The sequence below is a fragment of the Chlorocebus sabaeus genome, chromosome 22, assembly GCF_047675955.1.
Source record: "Chlorocebus sabaeus isolate Y175 chromosome 22, mChlSab1.0.hap1, whole genome shotgun sequence".
In the NCBI taxonomy this organism is placed as follows: Eukaryota; Metazoa; Chordata; class Mammalia; order Primates; family Cercopithecidae; genus Chlorocebus; species Chlorocebus sabaeus.
In genome coordinates, this window is record NC_132925.1 from 77,237,339 (window position 1) to 77,252,837 (window position 15,499).

Here is a 15,499-nt window from a genome sequence, read left to right on the forward strand (position 1 = left end):
AAAAAGAGCATTAGATGCATCTCCCAAAGCAAGAGATCATCCAAACATCACTGGGGTTTTAAGCAGCCACTTTACCCTCCTAATTCCTTTTTGCTTAACCTGATATTCACATTCATTTTTATTCTCTTGACACATGCCAAATATTGGCAAAGGAAGTGATCCCAGAATGTCCTGAATTCGGGAATTGACTCTTTCATACTTCTTGCTCTGGGCTGTTTTCCCTCTGCTAATGTCAACATTGGAGTTTTCTTTTGCTTTAATCAACCAATTCCAACTGTTTGTACAGGGAAAAATGGAGTTGCAAGAACATTTTTTTTTATGTTTGACACTGTGGAAGAACAGACCGGGACAGTGCAAGAATGACTGTATGGTGTTGCTTGGGAAGCGCCCACAAGTTCTTTGAAACAGAATTTGGAACAGCTGGACCACTGCAGTGTTTTATTTTAAAATAGACAACATATGTAATGCATATGGTCCTAGACATGTATGGAGACACAGGCAGACAATCTGAATGGTATCCAAAGACACCTGCACCTAGAATTCTGTTTCCTTCTATAAGATTTTTTTCCCCTAAGAGCACATGTTCCTACTTTTGGATTTGCAAGATACCATCTGAATCCCCATGTGTGTGACTCCTTAATAAAGTCAATGAGAAGTTTCCTGGGATGAAGGTGTCAGAGTAAGTCAGTTAATAACCCCTCCTGAGGACCTGGCTCCTCTAAGACCTGGCAGGGGAAATAACAGATTAGAAACTTGCCCTCATGGAACATGTTATCTACCAAGGGATTCAATTTTATGTATGTGTCTTGACCACAGAGAAATTGGAAAATAACCCAGTGAAAACACGGAGACAGTATGTAGAAATTGGTTATACAGGGGCAGAAATGAATTAAAGCAGAGAGATAGGGAAGGACTCCCAGCTTCCTAGAAATGATAAGGTTTAAGAAGCAAAGAAGGAATAGAACGTTAGCTATAAATGCAGAGACATCCTTGGCTCACTAACAACTTGAAACAAACTGGCTTTTCAAACACTAAAGATCCTGCTTGTTTACTCCTCGCTAATGTTTATCGAGCCCTTAATATATGCCAGGGCCCTAGGTACTTTCCAGGTGCTTCTCTTCAGATCCTCTCAACAGTCCTCTGGGGGTAGACTTGAATTTTACCTTCAATTTACAAATGAGGCCAAGGAGACCCGGAGGCATTAAGCAACCTGCCTCATATCACATATCTAGTGGTGGCAGAGCTAGTCTCAAATCTAATCTTTGTGACCTGCCTATGGCCAGCCACTTAACCACTTGCTATGCTAGCTCCCACTAAATAAGCTGTTTCCAATCAATGTAGTATATAAATATTCCATAAAATCAAAAAAGAAAAATATTTGTTAATAGAGTGAATTTCTGTATTTATTCTGATAAGATAAATTCTGATTTTAACAAATTTGTACTTAGTGCCTACTATGTGCCAGGTACTGTTCTAGGGCTGGGAATGTGGCAAAAACAAAAAATATGAAAACCGATGCTTGGATGAGCTTAAACATCAGATTATTTTCATTAGCACCTTGAAACAGCACTCCCGGCTTACTCCTCCTCCTTTTTTTTAATAACATAATAAGCTCAGTAAATATAATAAACTCAATGAAACTCAAAGATTTTGTGGGAGCCAGCCACCCTTGTAAGTGCTCTTGAGTTGTTGGAACCATTAGAATAATGAGCCCAATTTTGAGTAAACGATAATTTGGGGAAAGTAAAATCCAGAGGCTGCTCGCTTTACTTGCTGGAAATTCCCACTGCATTAAGCTCCATTCCACACATAGTGCGCAAGGGATCTAAAGATCATTAAGTTACAGCCTATGACGGCAGGAAGGGAACTGAAAATTCTGCTCCTTTTACACACAAGGAAACTGATGCTCAGAGAGATAAACAATTCAGCCAGCATCCTACAGTTATTTAAAAACAGAGCTCAAATTAAAATCCAGACCTCCTAAATCCAGTCCTATGCTCATGCTACAAGTGGATGGGGAGAAAGAGGAGAGAAAGGAAGAAGGGAAAAGGAAGTTTTGTTTTGACATGGTTACTTTTTTGAAAACGAAAGCAGACTGATTTTAGGCTTTTCTGTAAGCTTGCTTTAAAATGTTAGTAAAAAACGAAATTGTTAGTTAGACTTACTCTTAGCCTAGAATTAGCACCACAAAGCCGCATTCATTGAGCCATTGTGATGGACTGGGGGGTGGGGAGTGGGTCTGAATCCAGGTCTCCATAGAGGAGCCAAGTCGCCTTTTCAGATCCATTTCCTGAGTGGCCAGCAAAGCGAAATAGGTCATCAGCAAAGTTTTCAAGAGTTTCAACAAACAAACAAAGAGTAAGAGACTTGAAACATGTGCCATATTTTTTTAACAGCTACAAAAGAGCCCCCTTCTCTCTAAGCTAAATGACCAGTTGTACCATCATAATTGAAGGCAATAAAATAGCCAAGCCAAACTGGCAGAGTAAGGCCCCGGCCGGTTTGTCAGCTTGCAGCCTTTTCTGAGAAATCAGAGAGCAAGAAGCTGCTGCTAGCCAAAATGCCTGATCTATCTGTTAAAATTGGGAGGCGAGGAATGGATGAGGCTTTTTATGAGGATGAAACAGCATGAGCAATTCGTGCATACCCCACGCTTAGTTTTTCCTGAGTTAAATTGATTTGGGACTGATAGGTTGGAGGTGAGAGGACAGAGTCTATCAAAGGGGATAGGGAAATGTCACCTGGATTGCAGGAGTGTCATTATGCCAGGGGAGACTACAGTTGGAGCAAGTTTAAGACACTTGCCTTGGGCCAGAGGAGTCACACACACGCCCTAGAAGCAGCTAGCTTTCCCGGGAGCAACAACTTCCTGGTCATCCTAAGTCAAAGAAGAAATGTAGTTTGGAGACCAAACAACCGAACTGAAAGAAGCCTCCTAGATGAAGCAGCCAACCTCAAGTTGAAAGCACTTTCCTGAGGATAAATCTAAGGCAGTTAATGCAGCAAGGAGGATTCTCTCAGATTCTCTAATATAATTCCTGCGCATTTGATATCCTTTCCAAAAGCTGTGTTTTATTATTCTAATGGAGCGATTTGGCTGTTAAAATACACATTCTTCAACTTGCCTTCTGGAAACCGTTGCTTCTGTGAGTCTTGGGCATAAACGACACAGCTCGTTCAAACACGGACCACTTGCTGCTTCTATGAAAAATGGCAACATTTTTTTTAAAAAATTCAAACAATAAGGAGATATAAATCTGACAATACCATGCATTTAGGTTTGAGTGATTTATTAATACAATACCAGTAATAATAGGAGAAATCATCATCTGAAAGTCACACTGCTAACCATAACCCAAGCTTACAGCCATACCCCAAGCATGGGAGAGGAAAAAAAAAAAAATAAGCTGCTTGGGACCGAGGCCACATATGAAAATATTATCCAAACTAGTCCCAAGTCAGAAATCGGTTTTTCCTGTGTCCTGACAGCATCACTAGTTCCTGGCAGGTCCCCGTATTCCAGTAGAATGTTTCCTGCAAAAGGATGAATAAAATCTTTCGCTCGATTTCATACAAGATTCTTTTTCTCCATAGTCTGCATATCAGAAGAGTCAGTAAAGATGAGGTGGAGTAAGCCAATTTCTTTAATGGAGAGCACCTTCATTTCTACCTCTTTAGGATTTGCCTGGTCACACACGAGTTGAATTCTCTGAGTTATTTTGCCAGTTGAGTATAGTGTATTTTAGTTACACGTGTTGAGATTAATTAGTTAGCCCTTAGGAGGTTTTGCCTACAGCCTTCACCCCGTAAGGAAAAGTGTGAATACATTGAGACTATTAATTCACAATAAATGGCAGATCATAGCCCTTGCTGAGTAAATTTGTTTGTCTCTTTCCTAAGCTTTGCTAACTGAGTAAGCACACTATAAGGGAATGTCCTTGATTATCATAAACTAAATTCCCATTTAACTTAATCTCCAGGTTTCAATGAAAATCTTTTTTTTTATTTTTAATTTTGGAGGGTGGGGACTCAAACCTTTTATGAAACCAAATTGGCAACGCGGATTTGGAAGAAGAGGATATAAATATTGTCACTTTGCTGAAAATCAGCATAACCCTTTTTTCAGATAATCCCAATAATTGCAGAGAAATTGCTGTAGACATAACCACTGGAATGGCAGAATCTATTGAAAACCAACAAAGCTAAATAGGCTATCTTAAGCAAAGATCCGATCTGCTTTCAGTGTTTGGTGAAATGCAGGCGAAGTTACCGTCTTGTGCTTAGTTTTTAAAGAACAACATAAATGCACTGGAAATGTGATCATTTGATAAACATGTTGATGCCAATATATTTTTGCCTAAATGCAATAAACTCACCAGTAAGTGATGCAAGTTGACAATGGGAGGTAAAAAGAATATCTTGGGGATGTTGGTGGGAGGCAACGGGGAAACAGCTAATGTTCATAATGTCTAGTGAATTCCTGTGTATTTGAAATGTCAAAGAAAATGTGATGTGTTTCTCTAAATTGTGTCTCTCTCTACATGTATAAATGAACAGACGCAGATAGAGCTCAAAAACATGGCATGGATGAATTTATCTCTTCCAACCCCTGTAACTTTGACCACGCTTCCCTCTTTGAGATGGTACAACGCCTTACTTTGGATCACAGACTTAATGATTCCTATTCTTGCCTGGCAAGTATATTCTTTGGTCTACAGCAATTTAAACATAACATTTTTTTTTCATTTAAATATTTATCTACCTTTATGTCAGAAGCTCTTTTCTCCATTACAGAATCCGTTTAACAATTATAAATGTGTTCCCGATTTCCTGGGTTGAGATAGTTTTACTTACCAAAGAAACAAGACTGAGCGGGAGGAAGTTATCAGTAGAAACAGATCCAATTCCCCAGCCTCCCTATCTTAGCTTCCCCCTTTTCAGCTGCTACATGAGAAATATTCCCAAGAGGGTAATCGAGTTTGGCACCTGCTTGTGGAGAACTTGTAAAAATTGCCTCAGTAGCTTAGAGTTTAAGATGCCCTTCCCTCCCCATCCCAGATCTGGTAATTCTATCTCATTAAATGAATGTATTCTCTTTGTGTATTTTCTTAAAGGTTAAAATGATTTGTAAATAAACTTTATTTTTCATAAGCTAAATTGATTTGGGTTTGTTTGTTTGGATGGCTTTTTTTTTTTCTTCACAATATTCACAGCATTTTTTCACCCTTTGAGGGAATTTTTTATGGTGCTTTAGTTATTTGGAAATTCAGCTATCTATCCAGCAGGAGTATCAATATTTCCTGAAATCCTATTTTAAAGCTAGATTTAAATGATTTAAATGATTTAAATTCAAGGGAGTGCTATTATATCTTTATTGGATTTCTGAAGATACATTTTTGGCTTTAAACTATCAAATTCAAAAGCCTAAAAAAAGACCCAATTTACTTCCTTCTCAAGCCATAAATTGTTATTTCATTTCTTAAAAGTAAATGCTATTAATCCCACTTTATAGATGAGAAAGATGAGGGAAAATGATGAAATGTCTTTATATAGAGGAAAATACTCATCCCTGATTCTAAACACTGAAATTGAGAAATATATGTCTATATAATATTTATACTACATAATAACTAAGGTTAACATATTACTGATACTAATATGTAAAATGACAATCTCTTTCTCTTTTCTAATTTTTAAATTTCTCTATTTTTTGTACCAAAAGCCAAGATATAAAAAAAGTAGATAAAATAGTCTTAAAAACAGAAACAGAATTATGTGGAATAATTTATTAATCTGTATCTCATGAAAGATTCATTGATTATCTCAGGTTTAGAATTCCTTCATCAAAAGAATCTGAACTTTGCCAAATTGGAAGGGAACACATCATTTTGACTTAAAAAAAAAAAAAAAAAAAAAAAAAAAGTAAAAAGCTTACCTTGCATTGCAAGGCAATTTTTCTCAAATGTGTTTTGTACAATTACGTGATTGTTCACATAATTATAAATGGCATTCATGAAACTTGTGAGAATATGCCTCTGAACTTAAATCATTCCCTTTTATATGTAATTACTATTCCCTTAAGGAATTTTTTTGAGGTATATTATTTTCAAGACTTTTTCACATTATCATTTTTTACAACAATTTTCTTTGAGATTCACTGTGAAGGAGAGTTTATAAATGCTTTCTTAAAAAATTAAACCAGAAATGAAATATTAAAACTTGCTTTCCATTAGTTACTTATAGGCTTAAAATTATGGTCCAGAATCTAAAATTAATTATGAATAGCATAAAATAGCTTCCTTCCCTATTTGTATACCTGTATATATTAGTCATTATTCCAAAATTTCAGAAAATAACAGAAATTAAAAAGGACCTTATCTCCTGCCTCTATATATTCCATTTTCTCATTATTACAATCTTTTTTTCAGTTAGTTTTGGAGACCGACCAGCAGGGATACATAAATTTTTCTGTGTCTTCGACTGAGTTCCTAATTGATATTTCTTCAACTCTTTTCAAAGCAGCTATTTTGGCATCTACAAAAGACTTGGTGTCATCTGAGTCGTAGAAAATATATTTTAATCTTTCACAGCAGTGTTGTTTCTAAGATTTAGCATTTGGGGTAGCAGATGGAGTGGCAAAGAAGTTGCCTATAGGGGCAGCCCACTGCCTCGACTACTCTCCGCCCTCTGCAGTAACTTATAATTTGAAATAGGAAAGATGCCGTCTTTCGTTGGATGCATCACTGAGCTGCATGTTGTCAATTGAAGATTCCCAGATCCCTAATACAAGATTAGAGTGTTGCAAAGGCCTCTCTCGCTGTACTTCTGTGGCCTCTACCTGCTCCCTAGTCACTTTCTGTTTTTGCCTTTTCTCTCCGAAGATGGAGCAGTATTCAATGGATGACTCAGAGAAGACCCTCCAAGTAAAATTAAGTTTATATTTAAAATAGCCCCAAATTTCCAGCTTACAAAGTACCACCTAAATTGGTTTATTTATTTCTTTGAACAGACACTGAAACCAGAAAACACAATTTTATTTCAGGCTCTGCTCAAGGGTGACCTTGAGTGGCAACTCACTTGGCCTTTCTGAGCACCTATTTTCTTAAGTGCATAATGGGGTAGCAATTTGCATACCATCATGCCACCAAACCTGCTCTAAATTGGAGATCTGAATTCCCATTCTCTTGTGTAGCAGAGTTTGGACTGGTCCCATAGCAAGCAGTAAATAATAAGAATATAAACAATTATCAGAAGAGAAAATAAAACTGTAAACCAGACACAAGAAGTTCCTCTCAGTTTAGTGGAATTACATCTGATTCACAACTTGAAAACTAAGTCATGCTGTTCTCTTTGGAGAGTTGTGTTATTACCTTCATTTAAAAATTTTAAAAACACTCCTTCCAAATTGAAAGGATTTATGAAGTCCTGGCATGTATGTAGACCAACCCTAAAATTTTTCATGCTCTAGAGTAGAGAAAATAAGAACACTTGGAATAAGACAGAGCTGGATTTGAGTCCTGCCTCTGTTTTGTATTATCTTTGTGAGTCACTTAACCACCAGGGTTTTCATTTTCTTGTCTGTAAAATAAACCGTCTCTGTCTACCTTACAGAGTTGCTATAGGGCTCAACTGAAAGTTCTCTGTTAAGTGTAAAGCTCTATATCAATGTAGAACATTAATGTTATGATTTCCTCTTACCAGTAACCACGACTTTGCCACATCCCCACCCCAATACTCCTTTAACGTGTATGGTTCAGTGTTTGAGCAGTAGGTGAGACTCTGTTTCTGGAACCAAGCTGTCTGCTAATCCAGCTCCATCACTCGTTAGGAAATTTTATGCCCTCCTGAACTCGATCTTTCCATCTTTACAACAGGGATAACAGAATGTACCTCATAGGTCCATTATGAGGACTAAACCACAATGTGCTGTGCATAGTGGCTGGCACATAATAGGCAATCAAGGAGTGTTAGCTCTGGCTATTTTTCAGTCCCCTTCTCTAGCCACTCCCAAATCTAGCAGCTCTCCAGAAAACAACCTGTATTTAAAAGAAAGTCTCTCCTTTATTCTTTATATAGGGCTGGTTCAGTCCTGGCCAGGTGTTTGTACTAGACGAGTATTGCGCCCGAAATGGAGTCCGAGGGTGTCACCGACATCTCTGCTACCTCAGAGACTTGCTTGAACGGGCAGAAAATGGCGCCATGATCGACCCCACCCTTCTTCACTACAGCTTTGCCTTCTGTGCATCCCATGTCCATGGGAACAGGTAAGTGTGTGTTCATGTGTCTAGAGGTGATCCTTAAGAAATAGTACTGGCAATGGTTTATGGCTGGTCTTGCTTTTAGGATCTGCCTGTCCTCATTCGTTCAGTAGTATGTGCACACGTACACACACACACACAAAGGGCACTAACTTTCTTCTGCTTTCAAGAAACTTAAAATAAATTGCAAGCAGGGCTTTCTAGGGCAAGCTCGGAAGTTAGACCAATCTGGGTTCAAATCGTAGTTCTTCCATTTACTAGCAATAACCTGGTTGGTAATTAAACCCTTTGTGCCACGGTTTTCTCATCTGTAAAATGGGATGATTGTATACCCCTGGGGTTGTTGAAAGAAAGCAAGTACATATAAAGGGCTCAGTATAGTGCCTGAAACATGGCAAAAACAATAAATATTTGCCTTTGTTTTTGTTATTTATTTCATAATTGCTTAATGATTATGTCCTTAGTGTCAGTCACTCTGATACACATTTAGTATGTGTGGTGAGTAAAAGCCAGACATCAAACAAGGGCAGAGTTACATTCAGATTGGTGCTCTGACTCTGAGGAAAGGGAATAAAATTCCATGACAAAATTTAATAAAGAAACATGACTCAGATGGAATGGCAAGATGGCAAGGAGGACCTCCCTGAGGAAGTGATGCTGGAGCTGAGAACTAAAGTATGTGTAGGAGTTGAGTGGTTCCAGGCAAAAGGAACAGCATGTACAAATGTCCTGCAGAAGGAGGAAGCCAAGTACATTTCCAGAGCTGAAGCAAGCTAGGTGAAGCTGGAAGGCAAAGATGATGACAGCACTTTTAATTTAGCCATAGAGCCTGGAAGAACTTTTGAGATCACAGTCTAATCAACCCCCTCATTTTGTAGGTTTTATATACAAGCCCAGAACCTCAAGTCTCCTGACTCTGTACTAAGTACTCTCTTTCTTTAGACCTTGCCCAGCTGCTGGAGGAAAAGATCCATGTTCTGAATAATGCAAAGCAGCAAATAATTTAAGAACATTGCCATTTGGCTCTGGAGACATGGAATAAATTTCCACACTGCCACAGCCAGTTTACTATCTCAATGTATGTAGCCTTGCATTAGTATAAAGACAAGCCTATATTATCCCAAAGCTCCCCAACCAACAGCCAGTGAAGCCACACCCAGGAAACACTAGGTGGCTTCACAAACCCAGCCTCAGATGCAAAAGTCGCTGCTCTGGAGAAATCCACATGTGGGAGAATCCAAAATTGACTACATTTATTTTAAATCAGAACTGTGTCAGTCATCTTCATCTTTCCAAGCTATGCAACTAAAATCTCTGTAGGATTTTTTCTGTGCTTTTCCTCCTTCTAGCACTGGTATATTTTTATGAAATGCAACTTCAACATTTAGAGCTAGATAACAATAGCATTGTAGGTTTGAATATTTAACAGGCAACAAGGTTATCATCACCTCCCATTGTTATAAGGTTTGCTAGCCCAGCACGTAACCTTTTATTTGCATAAAAGATACTCATGAAACCTCTGATACCTGGGGGGCATCTGTGCATAATTCTGCTTTTTATAAATATGTACACTTTGATGACTATCTGTTACAGCCTCTTGGACTGAATTTTTTAAAGAGAGAGAGAGAGAGAAGTTGCATTATATTCTCTGGGTTGTCACACTGTATTCTACATATGTTACTGAATAAGAAAGTGTTATAAAATAATGAAGTGTTTTTGTAAACTCCCTGGTAAACATCATCATGAATTATGATACACATTGTCTGGATTTCATATTGTAAGACTGCCACTTGATTCACAGTTAGGTTTATACATCTTGTCATGGAAACAGTTTTGGATATCTTATTTTCTTTTCAGTTCTGATTTTCCTTATGCAAGTTTGCATCTTTTTTTCTTATTATTTTAGTTTGAATGCATTTGCGCCTGCTTTTTCATGCACCCTTCTTTTTCTTTCTTTTGTTTGTGCATGTGCGCGTGCTCTTGATTCTCCTATGGCTGGCCACACTCTGTGCATGCCTCATGCGACCACCCCCTCTCCAAAGTCAACAAATGCATGTGTACCTTAGTGGGCTGCCACCAAATGCAGACCCTGAAGGGAGCAAAACTCCCTCCCCACCTGAACCAGAGGCTAAAAAAGATACCAAAAAGGAATCCAAAAAAAGAAAAGATTCCAAAACCCAGGCAAATCAAGAGCCGAAAAGGTAAGAAGTTACGTGTGTATTGGCTTGTGTTTGTGATATCTTTACCCTTTCCCCAAGCCTCCATCCATGCCATCACTTCCACGTTTGCAAGCTTTGAGTATTCCTAAAGTCTCTCTTTCTTTAAGCATTTTCAAAGGTGCAATTAAAAAAAAATTCTAGCAATGGGCAAAAATACCATGTATTGGGACTAAATTTGAGTCAAGTGTTCAGCAACTTTTAAAATATGTTTATATTGAAAAGACTAATTGAGCAATATGTAAACAGAATTGTAAGTCAGATTGCTTTTTTAGTGGCATCCAGTTAGGGGCCTGGTACCTTACCAAGTCATTCATAATAAGCAACCCATGCTTTATCATTTTGAAATTATGTTTAAGGAGCAAAAAAATGGATTGGCATAAGATAGGCCTATGCATTTATAGTAGTGCCATCATTTTCAGCAAATACCCATTAGTTCTACATTCATCTCATAAAAAGAAATTCATCTCAAATAATGATTTATAATAATGGCACAAGATAAATTCTATTACCAAATTAATGCTTCTCAGTAGAATCACTTAAATACTGAGATCATCTTTAAGGCACTTTTAAGTTCAAAAATTTTGTTTATCCTGTCCTGTTTCCTACGTCCTTTCTTTGTGGGTTTATAAATTGGCAAATTGGTGAAAATTTTTCCCTTTTAAACTAGGTTTGCTAATTATTTCCAATTTTATTCTGTGTCCTTCTTCACCTTTTATACCCTCACCCAAAATTAACACTGACAATTTAAAGTTTTTTGTTGTAGTTTTAGAACTGATGACTCTGATCCTGGCATTGCCAAGCTACCCAAAATTCTCAAGCGTGTATGCTGTATGCTTCATCATTATAAATTTATTCACTGAATATTTCTAAGTCCTGAAATGTATACAGTTCACTTGTTGACAGGCCAAATGAAAATGCAAACTTTTGCTTTCTAGAGAATGTGGCAGGCTGTCAGTCACTATATGCGGGTCCAATAGGGAAGGTCAAAGAAAACTCTGATTCCACGGGGCCATCCATCTCCTTCACCACAATATTTAAGGATAGAGGTGAAATGCAGTTTCTGATTGTGTTTCACTGTAAAAGTTAGATCGCAAGGCAACAGTAACTTGCAATTAGGAAGAAAGTGCTTGCAGAATGTTGTAGGTGCCTGAAGGTCAGGTCTGACACAATGACAAGGCTTCAGAGAGGAAGCCTTCCTGGCTGCTGTCCAAGGTGCTGCTTTTGGAAGGCTCAACATCCAAGGGGAGCAGAGAACAAATGGCCACTGTTAAAAGGCACACTTGCTTGAACCTGATCTGTTTCCTAGGCCATGAAAAGATAACCAAAATGATCTTGACCGGTCCTATTGAGGCTTATGTGTGTGTTTCAGAATCTGTGTTTGCATTGCATTTTTTTAATAAAGAAGATATTATAATATTAAGTAGCAGTTGTGTAATATTCTACAGTTTACAAAGTGCTTTCAGACATTTGCTGTAAAATGTTCAGATTAGCTATTTTTATATCCATTTTGCAGATGATGATAAAGTCAAACATCTGTAAATTTAAGTAGCAAACCTAGATGTTCTAAGTCCAAAGCTCTTTCCTTTCACACTATATCAGGACTGTACTTATATGCTGAAGACATGAATGTTAGAGCCTATTCTGCATAAATCTGGGAGTATCAGATCCTGTTTCTGTGCCTCAGTTTTCTCATTTCTGTAAAATGAGCAGACTGAATCATAGTATCTGAAATATCCCTTTAACCTCTAAAATTATCTTCTATGGATTACAATAGCAAATGAAGTAGTCCATCGTCAGGTTTCATAAATAAAAGTGTTTTCAAAGGTGCAATTTAAACAATCATAAATAAAGTTTAATTAAAATAAGGATAATCACTACCATTTAATAATTACTTGCTATATTCCAGGCACTAAGTGAAGTGCTGTTGATATATGTTATCTCATTTTATCCTTATTACATTCATATGAGATAAGTATCATTATTATCTCACCCAATAGATGAGGGCTTGAGGCTCACATAAATTCAGCCACTTGCCTGAAGCTCATAACAAATAGCTGTCTGAGCCTGATTCAAACATGGATTCTGACTTTGGCACTTGCATTTGTAACCACTCTACCTTCCCACCTGTCCAAGATTAGCTCTTGTATATGGTGTGAGATGCCAAACCCAGCCATTCGATATTTGTTTCAACATTTCCAGGTGAGATGCTACAGCAGTCATCTGAATTAAAGAGAAGCCTGAAGATGGCCAGAATTAACATGGCCTACCTGGAGATTTTAGCTCTGTGGAGAAAACCAGAGTTTATCTGAAGTTTTATACCACCTAAGGGGAGAGTCTCCTTTAAACACTAATTAATCGCCTTTGTGATTGGGGAAACCACATTCCAAACCTTTCACCAGCATGACCAGCATTTGGATGTGGAGATGTTATCTATTCTTTGTTCCAGATTTAAAAGGAATTAATGGCCGGGCTCAGTGGCTCATGCCTGTAATCCCAGCACTTTGGGAGACCAAGGCGGGTGGATCACAAGATCAGGAGATCGAGACCATCCTGGCTAACATGGTGAAACCCCATCTCTACTAAAAATACAAAAAAAAATAGCCAGACATGGTGGCGGGTGCCTGTAGTCCCAGCTACTTTGGAGGCAGAGGCAGGAGAATGGCATGAACCCGGGAGGCAGAGCTTGCAGTGAGCCAAGATCACACCACTGCACTCCAGCCTGAGGGACTGAGCAAGACTCCATCTCAAAAAAAAAAAAAAAAAAAAGGGAATTGCAATGGCCCTTTAACTGCCTTTAATGGAATAGAGCCCATTCTCACTGAGATCTCACAACCAGATTCAGATTAGGTAAAAAGATGTTTTTTCCTTATTATTAACTCAGCATTTCCACAGACAGAGGCAGAACCTCGCCCTGCTGCAGCTGGAAATCATTAATGACCACTGAGGTGGCAGTGACCAAGTTTCTCCCATCTGTTTTGGAAGCTTGTGCACCATCTCTATGAAAAACTGTGTTCTATGAATCACAGTTACTGCAGTCAAGAGTAGACACATCTGGTCAATCAGGAAGATGTTTGCTGTTCATAATTTCAAACTCTGGGGTATATGGAACCATCCACATGTTTGGCATTTTTTAGAATTACTGGGGGTAACCACCTTCCCCCCCCCCACACACACACACACAGGACATTTGGCAATATCTGGAGATATTTTTGATTGCCACATCTGGGGAGGAGTGGTACCATTTTCATCTAGTAAGTAGAGGCTAGGGATATTATTAAACATCCTATAACATGCAGGAGAGACTCCTGAAAACAAAGCCAAAAATGTTAATAGTGCCAAGGTCAAGAAACCCTGTTTTAAACCCAACTCCCTGGTGATGAGCTGAATTTTTCTGTTACATGGATTTGTTGTTTCTTTTACACAAGACTTACCCTATGTCTAAAAGCATAACAGGTACCACCACTGATTTTCAATTTGTACAGTGGTTCTCACACTTTAGTGTGCACATAAATCATGAGGGGATTTGATAAAATGCAGAGTACTAGGTCCCATCCTCAAATAATTTCTTTTGGCAAGTCTTAAATGGAGCTGGGAATCTGCACTTTTAATAACCCCTCTCTGCCATGATTCTAAAGCATTTGGTCTTTAGATCACACATATTTAGAATTTTGGTTGTCAAACTAGGCTGCCCACTAGAATCACTTGGAGAGGCTAAAAATGCTAATATCTGGGCTCCACCTGCAGACATTAATTAATCTGGAAAGTGGCCCAAACATCGTGAGTTAAAAATCTCAAGTAATTCAAATATGTAGCAAAGTGTAAGACCCACTGATTGAGGGAACATTAGTTTGAACTAACTCTTTAAAACTGAACCCATTTTCTGAAAAGAGAGACGGAAGAAAAAGGAAAATGTGAGTATGTTCAGCTGGTTGCATTTGGCGATCATGAAATCCACAGATGTAAATTGCTACATCTTCTAATTTTTAAATCAGCTTCTAAGGTTGCAGTACTTAATTCTCACCATAATATTTTTAGTATTCTTTCTAGATGACATTTAGATTAGCATCACTTTGGTCACTATCCCACAGTGACAAGGCAATCAAACAGCTCTGATGATTACAAGTTGCGTCAATGTTCCTTGGATCCCTTTATTATTGGGATTGGAAATTTTTCTCATTTACATTATTATTTAACATTTCTTGAATGCCAGTGCTGCTCTTCACATATGGCCTGTGTAGAAAGTACATTGTATCAGCAATTAACAAATCTATAATGCCAACCGCCCCAATCCAAAGTAAGCTGCATAGATTAATGAGTAAAGCAGATGTAAGATGGCATGAATCTTAAAAATCTCTGAAAGTGTGCTCTAAAGATTTCTTTTGGGAGATGTATTTGGAGCCAAGGTGCTGCCCATGTTCCGAGACCACGTGATCCCTTGTAGGTTAAGATTTGAGTAAACAAACAATCGAATGGAACTCACTTTTCTCCTGTTACTCTGCTAGGATTCCTAAGTAAGTGATTTCATCCTCCCAGTTGCCCAAGATAGAACCTCAAGAGCCATCCTTGACTTCTCTTTCTCCCTAGTATGTCACAACAATTCAATTTCTATATCCTGACAATGCCCTTAAGTATCTCTCAAGTACATCCATTTCTTCCTCTCTTCAATGTCACTACCATAGTTTAGGTCTCTATATTCTCTCCCCTGGACCACAATGATTGCCTTATTGACTGTGCCCTTGCCTCCAATGTTGGGCGGCCCTTTCAATTCATATCACATAATGGTTCCTTTTATTTCTTTTTGGTGAATGCCTTCCTAGTAGCAAACGAGTAACACATTTTTTTCTTTCACTCTAACTCCCTCCTCTCTCTTTCTCATACCCATGCGCACCCACACACACACACACACACACACACACACACACAACGACATTATGTCTGGTGCTTCTCAGCTCTTCTTCCCACAAAGATAAAGGGCAAAAACTGTGTAGTGGGGATAGCTCTGTTTTACTGACCTCTGCATAT

At 38.3% G+C, this 15,499-nt stretch overlaps 1 protein-coding gene across 13 annotated transcripts in view; it reads left to right on the top strand.

Moving 5' to 3' along the window:
* The window catches only part of CADPS (calcium dependent secretion activator), a 483,060-nt gene that overhangs the window by 337,988 nt on the left and 129,573 nt on the right, over positions 1-15,499 (top strand). For 7 of the 13 annotated variants that reach the window (XM_073009976.1, XM_007984850.3, XM_073009977.1 and 4 more), the window contains exons 12-13: positions 4,558-4,694; positions 8,077-8,264. In XM_073009976.1, the coding sequence (XP_072866077.1) occupies positions 4,558-4,694; positions 8,077-8,264 (325 nt within the window). Of the gene's footprint in view, positions 1-4,557; positions 4,695-8,076; positions 8,265-10,300; positions 10,460-15,499 lie in introns of all 13 variants that reach the window. The other 6 variants (XM_073009971.1, XM_073009972.1, XM_073009975.1 and 3 more) reach the window with 1 other exon arrangement.